This window comes from Xyrauchen texanus, chromosome 41 (assembly GCF_025860055.1).
Source record: "Xyrauchen texanus isolate HMW12.3.18 chromosome 41, RBS_HiC_50CHRs, whole genome shotgun sequence".
Classification (NCBI taxonomy): Eukaryota; Metazoa; Chordata; class Actinopteri; order Cypriniformes; family Catostomidae; genus Xyrauchen; species Xyrauchen texanus.
In genome coordinates, this window is record NC_068316.1 from 23,015,129 (window position 1) to 23,034,311 (window position 19,183).

Here is a 19,183-nt window from a genome sequence, read left to right on the forward strand (position 1 = left end):
TTATGCAATAACACAGTCCAGCTGAGGTCCCGACGAAGAGAGAGAGAGAGAGAGAGACAGAGAGAGAGAGAGAGAGAGAGAGAGAGAGAGAGAGAGAGAGAGAGAGAGAGATGTTTAGTGTGTTTTACTCCGTCTGGGCGGAGATCGGTCCGTCCCAGCCAATGATCAACGTGTTTTTTCCTCTTCCATTTTTTTTCCCTCTCTCTCCCTTTTTTACTCCTCTGTTAGCTCAGTCTGCCTGGACAACTTGAGTCAGTCTATCGGAGTAAGTGTGAGCGCGAGGATGATGGATGCAATACCGTGTCGTCTCTTGTTTTTAGCACTGTTGTTTGGAGCCAGGATCCAACACACAGAAGGTATGGCCAGTGCGGTCTCCTCTGATTTATGCATGCATGCATTTTTCACTTCATCCGTGCGGTGAATGTTTGTGTTGTGGGGCCGTCTGAGGGTTGCTCTTTGTTTGCAAGCAACTGCAGCCCAAAGACTCTTTCTGCAAAGATGGCGCAGGTCAGAGCGAGCGAGAAAGAGAGAAGGAAAGAAAGAAATAAAAAAGAAGAAGAGAGAGAAAAGGACATGCTGTCAGTTGAAGGTTTTATTCAACATGTCGAGGTAAAATAAGGGGGGCCGAGAAGAAAGGCAGAGGATGAGCTGAAAAGTCCATTATATCACACCTGATTGGGCTTACAAGTGACCTGAGAATAGACTAAATTCACATGCAAATGTGTGTTCAGATGATTAAAGTCCGAGTTGTGTGTTTGAGTTGTGATTGTGTAAGCGTCAGTTTTTTCGCAGGACAAGCAGTGTGGCACACTCTCCTCTCTTACCTGCCTTGAGGCGCAGTATTTTCAGTGGAAACTGTCATTTAGACAAATCATGTATTTTTATATATGATCGGTCTCACATATTTCATAAACGAGTGTCACAGTTCCTTGAGACACAAGTCTGAAGTCTCAAAAATTTTTAATCTGTCGAATATTATCCCGAGACACCCAATCCGTTTAAAACTCCTTATTGTTGTAATAACAAGGAACTAGTTTGATTTTATTTGCTCAAATGAAATAAATAAAACAATTAAAATGCTTTCCAGATACATTAGCTAGCTGGATGTTGCTAACTATACACATAACTGCCTAAATCTGCGTGTAAACTGCTAGCTCACAAGTTAAATAGTGTGAATTGGCCCCAAATACGACATTTATGTTTTCCGTTCTACTATAGATCTATTTCTATATTTATACAATGTTAAAAGTGTGTATCGTTATCTCGTTTGACTTTTGTTTAGGCTACAATAGATTAGCGGTTAGCGGTTTGGCTAACTTGTTTTCACTCAGTTCCTCTTAGTTGAAAAACTAACATAATAAACAAACTATAATTAACTAGTCTGGGAAGTAATAACTACCATGATGTGTATAGTTAGCTAATACAGGACTTAGAAAGATATGTTCAGAAATAATATTCTTCTGATTAATAGGCTGCTGTTTAAAGTCGTTTAAACACGAAACGTGAGGGAGAAATCGATTAATCTGATTAAAATTCTTAGTAATAGTTATGTTAACATATAAGTGACAGGGTGTGTTTGTGTACATAGACTCACATTTCTGTGTGCTAATTTGTGGACCTAGTCTAAAAATCTAGTCTAGACAGTATATTTGGACGTTCACATTTTTACCATGGTTTTTTTTATTTTTTTTTATCATTGTATTCTTTGAATTACCATGTAAAAACCATGGTACGCAAATGTAACCACATGTAAATCAAAGTACCATGAAAGCTTCTAAACCCGTCTGGTTTTACCACCACAATACATTTTTGTAAAGGCATACTCGAACGCAAATATACCCAGAAATGCTGTCTAAATTGCCAGCTAACTAGTTTTTGAGAGACAGCTTGTTTAGCGTAGACAATTTTTTTCCGTAGGCGCACTTTTTGTTCTTTTATGTCTTAATGTCTTTTGTCCTAGTATATTACTGAATAACTTCAGTAATATACTAGGACAGTAATATACTTTGGTCCTGGAGGAACGTTGTCTCGTTTTGCTGTGTACTGTACTAACTGTATATGGTTGAAACGACAATAAAAACCACTTGACTTGACTTGACTTCAGGCTAAAGCAAGTCACATTGAATTGAAAAAGTTCTTATTTTGCTTTGTCTGGTAGGCAGGGAGAGGGTACATTTATTGCCATATGTATTTATTGTAAAGTGACACGCATTTGTATCACCTTAACCAAATCAGTTAGATGATTGCTTTGTTGACACTTGATTTGAATCACGAAAGTCCTTCAAACCATCTTCTGAATGTGAAAACTGCACTGGCGCTTTAGTGTGAAAATGACTCGCAACCTTTACAGCTTATGCTTTGTTTATTTGATTTGTTTGAACAAATACAGCACTATAATCATGATTAATATGATGATTTTCAAACAGGTTTTAGAAAGCAGAATGACAAATCAATAATTTTACATGGACACCCTTGCGGCCCCCAGTTTGAAAACCTATGTTTTAAGTGATTAGTTAAAGAGTTGATAAAATACCTTCTGCTTATTTGGAACTCTGATATCATTCGTCATGAGCGCATGAATGCATACAATGAATGCAATGTCTATATAATTTGCTTTAAAAAAAATGGATGTCTCGCAAGAATGCTAATGCATTTAAAAAAGGATTTTTGCTGCTTGTTCAATTTACTTCAACACAATTATTGACCATTTTGCTACAAATGTATTTTCTAGCATGCATTGGACTTCAGCTTCAAGCTTTCCAGCAGTCAATGTGACATGAGTAAAAACTGTAAATTAATGTTTTAATATTTAATATTTGCACTGGTGGTTGTGTGTTTCTCTTGCTCCTTTGAGTTAAGGTGCTAAAGTGTTACCTTAAGCCAAGTGTACACTACACGAATCCAGCTCGTCTCCATCGATGTTTTGAGTTCGCAGCTGGTCTGCGACGAGAAGTGTCATATCTCACGGCTAACAGTCTTTTTGTGTGCGCACTCCTATGACAAGCCATGACAAGTCACAGATTCTATGACCAGCTTGATATCTAGATGTCTTGTGTCAGGTGTGCGCACTGTCCCGATGATCGAGATGACAATGAGCCACAGCCAATGAAATATAGAGAGAGCACGAAATATGCACGAAAATGGGTGAGGGCCTTTCATGTTGGTTGACATGTTATCAAGAATAAACTGCAAGTTTGTGAATGACTTCACTTTGACTGATCCATTTGAAATGGGATGAAGCTTTTTGTCAGTTTTGTGCGGATTTAAAGGGAAATCAGCGTGCGATCTGAAAATGTAAAAAAGAAAATGAATTAACATACATAATAGGGACTTAGATATGAGGACACATTATAAGCTCAGTTACAGGTACTGCTAACTTATTTGCTTAAATAATTCTGCTCTAAAGGTCATGTTTTCATATAAGAGAAAATATGTGCCGATTTTTAGCACTTTTTTGCACATTATTATCATTCAGTTATACATAGACATAATGATTTATGTAAAGTATATCCTCTTGAAATTAGAGACTGTCCCCTGAAAATCCAAACACATGTGGTCAAAAGAGATGACCAGGTTTAACGTTGATGTCTTGCTTGTATATTTGTGATTGGATCACCCAAAACGTGTCATAATACCAAATGCACACATGGGCTCAGTCGTGGACTAATGGTCGTGTAGTTGATACATCCAGTCTGCAATCAGTCCTGTAGTGTGCGCACCAGCACAATGGAAAACAAGACTATATGTCGCAGGGTGCAGACAGCAAGTCATGTAGTGTACACTAGGCTTTAGAGTACATCACTTTTGGTTGTGTCACCATCATTGTGGCCTCTGGGTTGGATGTTAAGTACCCCATATGTCCAAGATCTTGTCTCCATTTATGTAAGGAAAACTTAATTTGCACTAACAAAACCTTTTCAGCATTCTTTTTTTTTTGAGGGTGCGTTTTAACATGCGATTCCAGGAGGGACCACAGGTGGAATCCCGCTAACATACTATTTAAGAAAGTATTGCCATACCAAACAACAGCAGAGTACCTTAAATAACATGGCATTTGTAGATTAGATAGGCAGATGCATTACTAACATATGATCAGGGCTGCCTCAATTTGTGTTTGTGGATGTATACTAGGCATATCTAAAGACACTCTTGAGAATGTGATTTAAACCGTGAGTTCAGCCTGAGGCCCCTGAATAAGCCCTAAGAGGCTTCTCTTTAGAGTTAGAATTTGATACATGGTCAATACAGTAATTTTGCCTTCGGGACAGAGGAATCCGAAGTATTTGTGTGACCCCAAACTACCTGTTGTCCTGGCTTAAAGAACCACAGCTAATTTGAGAAGTTGCATCTGTGCCAGCTGCGATTGAATTCAGAGGTAGCGATGCGTTCAGACTGCTTTTTGCAAAACTGAGTATTTTGCTGTGATGGTGGCTTTTTAAATTATAGCCTAGTTGGCAGTGTGAAATAAATGAAATGTTCAAATAAGCTTTGGTACATTGAGCTTTTTGAGGCTTGCTCTTTTTTATGTTGGACTTCAAGTTAGACTCTTAAAATGACGAAATGTAAGAGTTTTGAAACTTGCATTTCAAAGTAATGAACTAAGGTTATGGGCACACTGACAATTTTGTTTTATGAAGCTTTCTTTCTGTCGTTTTCTCCCATAGATGAATATGTCAGAACTTGCACTTTGCTGTTAATAATGTGGCAACATTTGCATCTCCTTTTAGCTAAGTAGCTTGACTCAAATTGACAGTGCAAGCGCAATGCTCTTAGGTGATTGCTGGCTGTTCTTTAAACCATTGCACCACTTACACCCCTACAAAAATAACGCTAAGACTTGCTTTCATGCAATCCATTTGTTGACTGTGTTTACTAAAGCAATTTGGGTTAAGTGCCCTCATCAGGTTCACAAAAGTAAGCCGCCCCCATCATTACAGGAAGGATATAACAGTCTCTCAACTCATTTACCCTGAAGTCAACTCTGACTTTTTTAAAACCTGTTTCCTTTGGGGAGAAACTGAAGCCTGAAGTCTTTCTCCACAGACTACAGCACTCTCAGTTTTCCCATATTCGATCCAGCTCAGGGTAGTTGTACCTGTTGGGGAGATCTCATATCACTTCACAGCATATTATACGGCCGTTCAGACTGTGGGGTTTGTGGTTTGGAAGCAATAGGATATTGTGGCATGATTAATGGGCTCTGTCAAAGGATATAAATCAAGTGTTTTTCCAACATGCACTGTCAACATATCAACATTGTATATAAAAAGATGCAAACACAACAGTTTGTGGAATAGGGTAGTTCTCCTAAAAATGAAAAATTCTGTCATCTGTTTTCCATACAATGAAACAACATTACATTTTTATTTCACTTATGGTAAGGTTAGGGTTGGGGGTGGGGGGTGTCTAGTTTATAAAATATGCATTGCTCTTCATTTTATTACATCCTGTACAGCTGAAAACAACTTGTTTTACAACTCACCTTTGGTGCCCCTTTCGTGGACATTTCACCTGGAAAATGGAGCTCACACGTGCACATACGCCAAAAAGCACTTACCACTTTGGCCACTGGGGACAGTGTTTCGATTTATTTAAGCACAGTCCGATTTTAGCTAAAGAAAAGTTAACCTACTGTTTCCGATTTTATTGTGAGAACAGTCTGAACATTATAAGCAACTGTAAGATTGCTTTCCCGAGGTTTTGATCTTCGGTGATGTTAGTGACGCGATCGATTCAAAAGAATCTCTATTAAAGAAGTGGAAAGAAATATCTTGGTTTATCTAGGATGTCTAAAGTTGTGTTTCCCTCCTAATAGCAACATATTTGTTGAATATTCCTTGATCTTGTTCCTCATTTTGTTTTTGGTGGATTAATACGAGAGGTGTCTTCATGTTCAAAGAAAAATGCTGTTCCCCTTCTGTCTCTCTCCACGTTGTGTCAGAGAAGCGACACTAGGGGTCTCTCTTGAGCGCCGATATTCACCTCTGAACTATGAAAAAAGGCCAATGAGAGTTGGCAACCAGTATTTGCATGTCCCGCCCCCGGACATACGGGTATTTAAGCGGCGCAAATACGGGAGTTCATTCAGAAAATTTCTTCGAGCCGATGGTCGTGTCTGCAACTGCTGCATACTACACACCGAAGTTCCTGTCATCCCTCTGCTGCATAACTGTTGGATTCCACGGCGCACAACAGCGGCTTTCTCCTGTTTGCACGGCTGTGCATTCCTGCCCCTGAGCGCATCGACAGTGCAGATTTAAAAACTCTCACGAGTTTTTTCCCTAAAAGAGTGATTTTATTTAAAAGAGTAATTTCCTCTAAAAGAGCAAAACACAGCGGCGTTGAACGTCCTTTTAAGGACGCGTCTTTAAAAAGATGCCCTTCCGCCCCTGTGTTGTTTCTGGATGCGGTAGAGTGCTCTCCGCTTCCGACGGCCACAGGCGCTGTCTCGTGTGTCTGGGTAGCGATCACACCGAGGCTGCATTTGTGGATGGTTCATGTTCTCACTGCGAGAACATGACCATGACAACGTTGCGGTCGCGGCTTGCTTACAACCGTGAGCAAGCCACTCCAGCCGCCCCCCGTATTGCTCCTTCCCACGGGATTGAGGACGATGCGGCTGGCGATGGAGGCGATTTGGGGATGGCTGCGGCTGCAGGTCCGCCGGGTACGCCCCCTCGGACCACCCGGGCCCCAGCACGCTCGTTGATTCCCGTCCGTGCTCGAGGCGGCGGCGACTCGCCTCACAGCCAGTCAGCCGACCCTCTTGCGATGGAAGCCGATGAGCTCGCCGTGACATCGGAGGGCGCGGCATCTGATGCAGAGGACTCCCCTGGGCTGCCACCTTCGGGCTTGCATGCCCAGGCTGAGGCTGACGCACAGATGTCCGACATGTTTCCCGGGCAGCCAACAGCGTGGGCTTGGATTGGAACCCTCCATCCTCCCCACAGCCATCACGGCTGGATGACTGGTTCCTGGGGTCTGCGCGCCGCTCACAGCATCGCCCCCCTGGTTCCGTTTTTCCCGGAAGTGCATGACGAGCTGACGTCTTTGTGGAGAGCACCCCTCTCCACTCGTCACACCGCCACAGGCTCGTCCGCCCTCGCCACCCTCGACGGCGGAGCGCGCCACGGGTACGTGTCGATTCCCCAGGTGGATAGGGCGGTTGCGATCCATCTATGCCCCGGTACCCCTACCACCTGGCGAGGTCGCCCCGTACTCCCTTCCCGGACCTGTAGAGCAACCTCCTCGCTGACAGCGAAGGCCTACAGCGCCACCGAACGCGCCGCTTCCGCCCTGCATGCCATGGCTCTCCTGCAGGTCCACCAAGCCAAGGCACTTCGCAACATGCACGGGGGTGGCCCTGATCCCGACACGCTGCAGGAACTGCGCTCAGCGACCGACCTCGCCCTGAGATCGACGAAGGTCACAGCACAAGCGCTCGGGCAGGCGATGGCCACGCTAGTGGTCCAGGAACGTCAACTGTGGCTGAACATGGTCGAGATGCGTGAAGCCGACAAGACTCGCTTCCTCAACGCCCCTGTCTCCCAGTTCGGCCTCTTCGGCGACACCGTCGAGGACTTTGCCCAGCAGTTCTCCACGGTAAAGAAGCAGACGGAGGCCATCTCTCACATCATGCCTCGCTGCAAGCCTGCTGCCACGGCCCATGCCCGTCTGCTCGCTAAGGGCGTCCTCCCACGGCCAGAAGACAAGCTCCTGCTCCACCTCAACCCGGGCCCAGCTCTCAGCCCCAGCGTCGAGCAAACCGCGGGAAGCGCACGCCCCCTGTCTCAGGACCCGGAACGACCCGGAAGGCTCCCAGGCGCTCCTGAGAACACGCACCCAGAGGCCAAGAAGGTAGCTCCGGAGGTGGTAAGACTGCTCCGTCCCCCGGTGGAGGGCCGGGAGGAGAATCCTTTGTTTTTTCATTTGCCGCACCCCATAACGGGGGCTGCGGTACCCAAGTTCTCAATAAAAGAGCTATTTCCTTTGTCTCTGGGGCATATGGCCCGCAAATGCCGTCTCACGGCACTCTGCTTTCAGGCCTCAACAGTCCCGGCTCCATGGACGCGGTGTCCCCGCCTTCAGCCCCATGACTGTTCCCCAGCCGTCCGGTTCAGACGAGTCCAGAGGACGCCAGCATCAGACCTCCTCCTCAGTCACGAACCCGCCCCCTGCCGGGTGCGCGGAGCAAGGTAAGTGCTTTGAGTGTATTCTCAGCACCAGAGCCTCGGGACGCCACGTTGCCTCCCGACGCCACGTTACCTGTTCTGCACCGCTGCGAAGCCCCGCCGGGTACGTCCAAAAAACCCATTCCTTTGGTGCCCCTAGCCCAGAGTTTAGAGGCGTGGCTTTCACTGCAGCCAGCGTGACGGGTTGGGCACCGGACCATTCGACTCGGTTACGCAATTACAGTTTGCCAGGTCTCCGCCCCCCTTCGTGGGCGTACATTTTTCTGCAGTACACGGCCAACATGCCCATTCCCTGCGCGAAGAAGTCGCCTCCCTTCTATTAAAGGACGCGATAGAGCCTGTCCCTCCAACCGAAACAAAGGGTTTCTACAGCCCTTACTTCGTTGTACCCAAGAAAGGCGGCGGCGGCTTGCGACCGATCTTGGACCTGCGAGTTTTCAATCGGACCTTGTCCAAACTCCCGTTCAAAATGCTCACCCAGAAACAAATTCTATCTGGCGTCCGGCATCTAGATTGGTTCGCAGCGGTAGACCTGAAGGACGCGTACTTCCACGTCTCGGTCACGGTTCACGTTCGATGGTCAGGTGTATCAGTACAAAGTCCTCCCCTTCGGCCTGTCTCTGTCCCCTCGCGGCTTCACGAAAGTCGCAGAGGCAGCTCTTGCCCCGCTTCAAGTAGCCGGCATACGCATACTCAATTACCTCGACGACTGGCTCATACTGGCTCACTCTCGAGAGTTACTATGCGCACACAGAGACCAGGTGCTCAGGCACCTCAGCCGTTTGGGGCTTCAGGTCAACTGGGAAAAGAGCAAGCTCTCCCCGGTCCAGAGCATCTCTTTTCTCGGTCTGGAGTTAGACTCAGTCTCAATGACAGCACGTCTCTCCAACGAGCGTGCTCAGTCAGTGCTGAAATGCCTCGCTTCCTTCAAGCCAGGCGCCGTGGTCCCGCTAAAACATTTCCAACAGCTCCTAGTGCATATGGCATCCTCCGCGGCAGCCGCGCCGCTGGGGTTGATGCATATGAGACCACTTCAGCACTGGCTCCGGACTCGAGTCCCGAGACGATCATGGCGCCGCGGCATGCACAATGTAAAAGTTACCTCTGCCTGCCACCAGACCTTCAAACCCTGGACAGACCTTTTTTTTTCTAAGGGCTGGAGTACACTTGCAGCAGGTGTCCCGATGCGTTCTGGTCACGACCGACGCCTCCAAATTGGGTTGGGGCGCCGTGTGCAACGGGCGCGCAGCCGCAGGCCGGTGGAACCGAGGCCCGCTGCGCTGGCACATCAACTGCCTATAGCTGCTGGCTGTTTTTCTGGCCCTGCAGAAGTTTCTTCCGTTAATTCGGCACAAACACATCTTAGTCAGGACAGACAGCACCACGGTCGTAGCCTACATAAACTGCCAAGGCGAAGTACGCTCCCTCCACATGTCACAGCTAGCCCGTCGTCTCCTCCTATGGAGTCAGCAGCGACTGGAGTCACTGCGCGCCACTCACATCCCCGGCAACCTCAATGTGATGGCGGACGCGCTGTCAAGACAAAGCTTGCCCGGCGGAGAGTGGAGACTCCACCCCCAGTCGGTCCAGCTGATTTGGGACCGGTTCGGCAAGGCCCAGGTAGACCTGTTTGCCTCCCAAGAAACCTCCCACTGCCCGCTCTGGTATGCCCGGACAGAGGCTCCCCTCGGGGCAGATGCGCTGGCACACAGCTGACCCACGGGCTGTGCAAGCACGCATTTCCCCAGTGAGCCTTCTTGCACAGGTGCTATGCAAGGTCAGGGAGGACGAGGAGCAAGTCACTCTGGTAGCCCCCTACTGGCCTACCCGGACTTGGTTTTCGGACCTCACGCTCCTCACGACAGCCCCTCCCTGGCGAATTCCCCTGAGGAAGGACCTTCTTTCTCAGGAACGGGGCACGCTCTGGCACCCGCACCCAGACGTCTGGAACCTCCACGTCTGGCCCCTGGACGGGATGCGGAAGATCTAGCCGGTCTACCATCTGCCGTCGTAGATATAATCAATCAAGCCAGAGCCCCCTCTACCAGGCATCTTTACGCCCTGAAGTGGCGTCTGTTCGCGGACTGGTGTTCTTCCCGAGCCGAAGACCCGCAGAAGTGCGCAGTTAGGTCAGTGCTCGTGTTTCTTCAGGAGAGGCTGGAGAGGAGGCTGTCCCCCTCCACCCTCAAGGTGTATGTCGCCGCTATCTCGGCCCACCACAACACGGTAGACGGAAAGTCTCTTGGTAAGCACGACTTAATTGTCAGGTTCCTAAAAGGTGCTCGGAGGATAGCTCCCTTCCGGCCTAACCTGTTCCCCTCCTGGGATCTCTCGGTCGTCCTTACGGGACTCCAGAGACCCCCCTTCGAGCCGCTTGACTCAGTTGGTCTCAGGGCCCTCTCTCTCAAGACCGCCCTGCTGATCGCGCTCGCTTCCATCAAGAGGGTCAGGAACCTGCATGCGTTCTCTGTTAGCGACGCTTGCCTGGAGTTCGGTCCGGCAGACACGTTCGTGATCCTAAGACCGCGACCGGGCTATGTGCCCAAGGTTCCTACCACACCCTTCAGGGATCAGGTAGTGAACCTGCAAGCTGCCCCGGAGGAGGCAGATCCAGCCCTTTCAATGCTGTGTCCAGTACGTGCCTTATGTATCTACCTGGACCGCACACAGAGCACTAGACGCTCTGAGCAGCTCTTCGTCTGCTTTGGGGGACCGCAGAAAGGGAATGCTGTCTCCAAGCAGAGACTCGCCCACTGGGTTGTCGACGCCATTTCTCTGGCTTATCACACCCAGGCCGTGCCCCCCCTTTGCGGGTCCGAGCCCACTCCACCAGGAGTGTTGCGTCCTCATGGGCACTGGCTAGGGGCACTGCCCTAGCAGACATTTGTAGAGCAGCGGGCTGGGCAACACCGAACACTTTCGCGAGATTCTACAATCTCCGAGTTGAGTCAGTATCGTCCCGTGTTCTCTCAGGTACCGAGACCGTAGAACTCGGTGGTACGCCCACGATCTGACCGGGTGAATCGCTTGCATCTAGCGCCCTTCCCCCTAAACATGGGAAACAGTGCGCCTTCATTCCCAGGAGATCTCAGGTTTGGGGCACTGGTTGATTCCTCCCTAGCCCTCGTGGGTCGCAGTTCAGCGGAGGAACTCGCCGACCCAAGCCACTGCTGGTACCGCAAGCTACCCTGCACTGGTATAGGTGCTCCACAGGTAAGGCCTCCTTCGGACTCCCCCTGTGTAACGCCACGGTTCTGTCCCCTCTGGTGAGTGGACTCCCGTGCTTCCCTTAGGCAGTCACGGCTGCCTCAGTTGCCGTGCTATATGTTCCCCCCTCTATAGGCTGGATCCACCACCGCACCGACTTTTCCACATAGGCCCTAAGTCAGGCCTCTGATGGTTTTGCCACTTAAACTTGCCTCCCCTCTCGGGTAGGCGTGGCCTCCGCAGGGTCTTCTCCGCCCTGAATAAGGGCTAAGACCCCCTTCCCTCAATGCGTGTAAGGGCCCCGGCCTAAGTTGCTCTATGCGAGAAACATAGAGAGAAAAGAGGCCCGGCCAGGCTTGGCCCGTTCCCAGGTTGGCGGCCAGCACCTTGTTCCCCCCTCCAGGGTAACGATAAGGAATTCTGATGGCTTAAATGGGGCATTGGGGAAGGGTACGTGCAGCCTGATACAGTTGGTCGTCCAGAATACCTGCTAGCTCCTGTATCAGCAGTTCACGTACACGGCTCAGCGCATGGCACTTTTATAAGTGGACCCCTAGTGTCGCTTCTCTGACACAACGTGGAGAGAGCAACAGAAGGGGAACGTCTAGGTTACGTATGTAACCTCCGTTCCCTGGATGGAGGGAATGAGACGTTGTGTCTCCCCTGCCACGTCGCTGAGCCGAGCCACTGTTGTGGCCGGACCATTTCGGCTCCTCAGAAAAATCCTGAATGAACTTGCGCCGCTTAAATACCCGTATGTCCGGGGGCGGGACATGCAAATACTGGTTGCCAACTCTCATTGGCCTTTTTTCATAGTTCAGAGGTGAATATCGGCGCTCAAGAGAGACCCCTAGTGTCGCTTCTCTGACACAACGTCTCGTTCCCTCCATCAGGGAACGGAGGTTACATACGTAACCTAGATGTTATACGGTCAAAAAAAATAAATACTGCAGAATACACTTTCATGGCCGGTAAGAAATATTTATCAATGATACATGTTATTATAATATAATTAGGCCTATAATTTTATTTGTCCATAATATTAATGGAGACAAAAAATCAAGAAGCACGTGTTCCGAATCTTTATACCTCTTCTAAAAATGTGAAAAAAAGTGTGAAAATATATAGTTACCATTTGATTTAATATCTATTATCAATATATTATTTTTAATTATTTTAAGTATTTTTATTTATTTTTTACTTGTGATTTATTTGAATGCTAATTTAGTTAAATGTTCAATGTTCTTTTCAAAGTTTCCTTGTGATTTGTTTTTAATTTAAAAAAGCAACTAAACTTGTCATTAAGAACAACAATAGTTTTGATTATCTTTCAAACTGTTATGTAATGTTATATAAAATCATGATAATACAGTGCACTGCAAAACGTCAACAATTATCACAATGAAAATTTTATATCAGTACATGATATGCGGCAATTGCAATTGTTGTCATTGACATCAAACATGGCATGATGTTTCTTTATGCCATATGTTTTTTTATAAACATTTTTTTTTTATCTTATCCCCTTTTCTCCCCAATTTTGGAATGCTCAATTCCCATTACTTTGTAGGTCCTGTGGTGGTGCGGTTACTCACCTCAATCCGGGTGGCAGAGGACACATCTCAGTTGCCTCCCCTTCTGAGATCGTCAATCCGTGCATCTTATCATGTGGCTCGCTGTGCATGACACCACAGAGACTCACAGCATGTGGAGGCTCATGCTATTCTCCGTGATCCACACTGAACTTACCACATGCCCCATAGAGAGCGAGAACCAATATTCACGACCACGAGGAGGTTACCCCATGTGACTCTACCCTCCCTAGCAACCGGGCCAATTTGGTTGCCTAGGAGACCTGGCTGGAGTCACTCAGCACACCATGGATTTGAACTCGCAACTCCAGTGGTGGTAGTCAGCGTCAATATTTTTGTGCCATATTTAAATATACTTGGACACAAATTAGGTTTGACAGCTGATGAGGTAAATAATCAGCCCTGCCCTGACAACTTGTTCATCTTTGGAACCTGAAAACATTGGCATGCGGTGCCCTTTTGTGCTAGTGAAGTGCTGGAATCCGTGTCCTTCCCTCTATTTCAGTCATTTGTTTTATTGGCTGATTTAAAAGGGACATTTGCTGGTTTTACAGCTTTCTTCTCTTTCCTCTTGGAGCTAGTTACCCCAAATGGAGAATGTGCCTCTCCAGCCGGCAAAGAGAGGGGCAGTTTTATGATCCCTGTGTGCCTCAGAGGCTGCCTAGTGCGGCAAGTATTTGTAAAGAACAGTCTGTCATGTGCTCTGACACACTAGCAATTAGCAGGGCTTCAGGCAGTGAGAGTGGCGAAAAAGTTAGTGTTTGAACATCGAATAGTACATACTCTTTTACGGTTTACTGCCCTTTTGTCTCTGTAGGCTTATTAGCGCTTCAGGTTGAAGAATGCTGTAGACCTAAAAAAAAAGTATGTTTTGGAGTGCCATGTTTTGGTGTGTCCTAGAAAATCTGTCTCTGGCTAACACTTTCTTTGGAACAATACGCCCACAGAGTGTGCTGCTCTTTGACAGCCCGTGTTTAAGATGTCCACTGGAACTTGTGAAACTGTGAAGTTCTGCTCTTATTTTTCATGCGATTGCTCATCAGGAAGACACAAACTAGAGAGCCTTAACGGCACTCAAGACATTTCAGTATGAAAGCCAGCAGGTTGGAACTAGGTCACTAGTCAGCAAGGCAAAAAAGTTCCCTTCTCATCCACAGCTTATCATCTTGATCTTTTAGATGGCTACCTTTCTTGGCAGTACCATACTGTTTCACCAGCTACATTCCTTGTTCTCTTTCTTGTGTACAGCCTTTAGATACTTCACTAGCATGATAACATACTTTGCTAAACAACACTATCAGTTGCTTTCAGAGCCACAGTAGCTTAAGTGCCAGAGTAGCTTTCCAAAAAGTCTTGTTTGAACAGCTGGTTTCATCAAGAGATGCATCTTTTAAATAAACCATCTCTTGGTTTGTAAAATAGACATCTGGGAAATAGAATCTCTGTGCGCTAATACATTTTTTTCTGTGCTTAGCCATGTAAGCTCAGCCTAGCACATTGGGGTTTGGGCTAACTTATATAGCTGATAGTGATGCCCCTAAATAAAGCACTGACGATGACTTCAGATCTATCACATTCTTTCACAAAAAAAAAGGCTAGACACAGCGCAACAAATACAGTATAACAGAGAGCAGGTTTCTCAGTATGCTTTTTAAAGTTCTTCTAAATTAGACACAGCATCTAAAAATAAGAGCTCCTGCACGAGACACTGAATAAACAAAAACAAAGGGAAGCAAAGATGTTTGTCTAGCACAAGTTTACATTGAATAACAAATGGATGGTTGCAAAAGCGTTCGGTGTAAACAGCCCCTTACAGTTGGTGGAGGTAATTGGCCGTTGCGTCTTGCTCTCTTATAATTGTTTCTCAGATTAAGCAATGAGTTGTTTAAATGTTTGTCAGGAAAGATGTTCAGCTTGGAAATGTGTGCATGTCTCGAGATTCTCATGTTCGGTTCCAGTCTGTTGTGTTCTGTTGCAGTAATTTCCGCAGGCCACATCATTCTTTGAGCCAATTCGAAAAAAATTTATGTGCTTTCTACTTGTTAATGATTTTGCACATTCTCATAGTTTAGTAGTTGAAGCGGAACATTCAGGTTTAATATCATATTCAGATTCATAACAGTTGTCAGCTGAGGCTGCTAATTTGCTGCTTGTTTGTGACAACCTTTAGAAGATGCACCAGTCGCTTGATGCTATCTTTGAAGGGTGGTGTTTTGGAAAAAGAGGGCATGTCTAATTTAATTGCACCGTTTTGTGGAAGTTCCAGAACAGCTAAAATCACTTAAAGCACATTTAATGCGCTATAACCAAGAGAGTGATCACTTTATCACTTTTGGGGATGGGGACTGCAATGTGCAACTTGGCAATACAAATACTAACTGAATTTGCAATGCCATTTGAATTTGTATGTTTTCACAAATGGGTTTTATTGGGGGGGTCATGCACTTTTGTTTGCATTTCTCTCCACACATATACACATGAAGAAGTGTGTGTCTCAAGTACACATGTCCATGTAACCGTCACTGGTTTTTCCCCATGTCAATGTTTCTGCTATCAGATTTAAAGTTACGATTTCTGTTTTCAAATTCTCAGCCAAGAATGTCTTTTTTGACCTAAAATCTTACTCTACCTCTAACTCTTAAAATGCTAAGTGCTTTTGTCTGTAATTCAGAATGAACTGATTTCTTTTATTTTTAGAGATGTAAGATCCTTCTCAACCAAGAATATGACTCCTTATCATTTGTTTGTCCAGACAAAGGAACATATAGCCTAAGGCTTTGTGGGGGAGGTAAAGGTTGAATGGGTCCATCTGAGTTCTAACACCCAAACCCCACATCTGTGGCGGACAAAAGGTTTGCAGTAGTGGGTGGTTAGGGATTAGGGGCCAGAGTGTTGACCTATGAAAATGGCTTTGGGACCCCTTGTAGTATGAGAAAGGGTTCCACAGCTCGATTGCAATAAAAAAGTGGGGAAGGGAATCTCAAACGAGGACTTGAGGTTTGTGGATGCTGCGCATGAGTCGTGGCTTCATTCCCTAACCCCCCTTATATGTAGTGTGCTTGCACCCTCCGCTCAAGGTGATGATGTATAAGCCAACAGGGGTGCAGGGATTGTGGTTGCCAGGAAACGGTGTGTAATTAATTCCACTGCACACGGAAGGTGAGCGCGAGGAGTTGTGTGGAGTGGGTTTCTTTGATGAATGACCCATGTGACACAAAGCCTGCTTCCCCCTCTCTTCGGTTAAATCACTCCTCCGTGCCTTGTGGAAACCAGGCAATGTTAGTGCAATATTAGCCAAGGTTGTCCAAACTATTGTGTTGATAGACTTCTCAGGACTTTTAAACTGGTTGAGAGGAGATAACTATTGGGTCAATATGATGCCCTGTATATTTGCCAAAAAATTAAGTATTGCAAAAGATGTATGTTGTAAACGAAACCCAAGAATTAAGATCCTTTTTTTAATCTGCAACAGACCTTTGATATAAATAATTTTTCTTTGTGTTTCACTTTGTGGAAAGTATTTTTTCTTTGCGATGCTCCTTTTAATGTTCGCGATAACTCTATCCCCTTGCTCTTCACTATGTGGCATTGTTTTGACATGGTGTGGAGTGTCGACTCTGATGACATCGCGTGGGGTGTGGCTTATTCAAGAGGTCAAGGAGCATGCACAGTTTACATGCACCGCGATGGTCGCTAACTTCAAAATAAGTGGACACGAATTAGCAGAAGAATTTCACTGCGATTTAAGGTTTGTCTAATTTTCTCTCATTTCTAACCAAAAATAATATCACAATGTTAAATGCTGAAAAAAAAGCACATTTTTGGGTGAAGGTCCTGGTTACAGTGCTTCATGTAGCTTTTCAGCTAATATCGCTGGTCTGTGTCGTTTGATGTTACAGTCTGCTATTTTCACCTTAACTAGGTTTAAAAAAACCTTCTATTTACATAATGGGAATGTGTTTGTGCCATCAAATCCTTGGTTAGTTCTTAATATAACCTGTCTGTTTCATGGTGTTGTTTGATTCAGTGTAAGAAGCTAATCCTCTAAGTGCAACATAACACAATATAACAATATTTATGTCTTGTTTTTAAATGTTATTAATAAAAAAATAAGGTATTAATGCAGAAGAACAGCAGTATAGCTATAGAAAGGGATAGTTCACCCAAAAATATTCGCCCAGAAAGCAGTATCCGCATTCACGAGCGGGCGGAATTCACGTGGTCTCTCGTGTGACGTATTCGTGTTGGCATACGTATGTATGTAACCTAACGTTTTTCTCTCGGTTGAGACAACCAGGATGAGCACACAAACGCACTATTGTGAGTAAACAAGCAGATACAAACACAGACCTAAACCAAACCAACAAAGCTTCTGTACAGTGTTCTTCCTACTCAGTTGTAAACTGCGCAGCTCTTTCGGGTGTGTCACACGTGCGTCTGTTCTCACGTGAACATGCCAACGTGTGTCACATGCGCATACTGCTGCTGACTATAAGCAATGTTTTGTAGTTAAACTTAAAAATTTATATTTTTTTGCACCAAAAGCTAATGTTTTGCTTTTATTTAACCAGTGGAGTCAAATAGATGAGGTTTATGCGGACTGTCTGTGATTTTTGGAGCTTCAAATGGTCGGATTTCATTTTAAGGACCTACTGAGCCAAGATATTTATTTATTTATTTTCAAATATGTTCTGCTAGAATGAGGATGATTAACTTATGAGAGAATTTTCATTTTTGGGTGAACTAACCCTTTAATTTCTCAAGGAGTACATTTACATTTATGCATTTGGCAGATACTTTTATCCAAAGCGACTTACAGTGCACTTATTACAGGGACAATCCCCCCGGAACAACCTGGAGTTAAGTGCCTTGCTCAAGGTCACAATGGTGGTGGCCATGGGGTTTGAACCAACAACCTTCTGATTAACAGCCTTGTGCTTTAGCCACTACACCACCACCACTCTAGGAGTAAAACTTTAATGAGGAAAAAAATCCTGAGGGCACCTTTAAAGCACTGTCGCTAGCCATAGACATGCAGACAGATGTCTTTGGCCATTTTGTCGTGTCTTGCACTATTTTTGAGCATCCCACTACGAGCATGAAAAATATTTAAACTTTGTAAAATGTGTCTCGAGACCCATGCATACTGTGACATTAAGTTCCTCTTTGTATTTTTATGATCACAATAACTTGTCTTATCACAACGTCCTCTATGAAATGCATCTGATCAGGGTCAATTGAACCCAAAAGGCAGCCTAATGATACCCTTGAAAGGATTCCTTGAGGGCGATTGGCCCACTGGTTGATTTTGAAAATAAATTCTGTGAAGCAGCTGCTGCAATCAAAACAGCGTTGGAATTATGTATGATTCAAGATTTGTTTTCTTTTGTTAGTTTTAATATTTGTTAGTTCCTGTGATTTTAATTTAGAGATGCAATTTCTCAGATAATGTTTTTGTGCGCTGATACCATTGTGCAACAGTAACTGTTGTACTGTCAGCACGCTAAAAGCATTTCTAAATGTATCCCTGTTATGCACTGCTTTTGCAACAAATACTGCACCTTTGAAATACATTTTAAGAACAGTTGTCTGGCGGACATGACCCTAAGTGTAACGGACGAAGACCTTTCAAAAAAGTAGCCTTTTGTTTCAAATTATTGTACTGTAAATATCCACTTTATCCAGCGCTGTTTGGTCTCAGTGTTCTAAATCTATCCTGATATTGTTTTTCAAGAGTGAGTAACCACTCCATATGATTCAATGTGTGCAAGTGAGGTGTCCAAATGAATCAGTCTGAATTGTGAATTAGTTTAGACCATTTTGCTTACCCGTCTCACCCATTTCACTGAGAAGAACAGATTCAAAGGAATGATTTACAAATCGAGCATCACTCTAATTCTAAACAGCCGACAGAAATACGGGACATACATCAGCTTGCTGAGATATACTGGTCAGGTTGTTATCCAAAACCCCAGAAGAGAATTTACTATGGGTTCATTCTGGATTTGCCTATGGGTTTTTATAATGGCAGTTTTGGATTCATGAATATAATCTGTGGTAAACATCACTTGACGATACATGGACGTATTGTTCTACAACATACAGTCATACCTCAAACGATGAATTTTGAAGCTGTATTGAATTGCATAGCCTACTTTTTTTTTAAACACACAGCGGCTTCAAAATTAACTT

General features: G+C 45.3%; 1 protein-coding gene across 1 annotated transcript in view; it reads left to right on the plus strand.

The window, feature by feature from the left end:
- The first annotated feature begins 214 nt into the window (after positions 1 to 214).
- Positions 215 to 19,183, plus strand: part of LOC127634024 (TGF-beta receptor type-1-like) — an 88,082-nt gene continuing 69,113 nt past the window's right edge. The window contains exon 1 of the mRNA XM_052113419.1: positions 215 to 356. Coding sequence (XP_051969379.1) covers positions 284 to 356 — 73 coding nt within the window. The 5' untranslated portion in view covers positions 215 to 283. The remainder of the gene's footprint in view (positions 357 to 19,183) is intronic.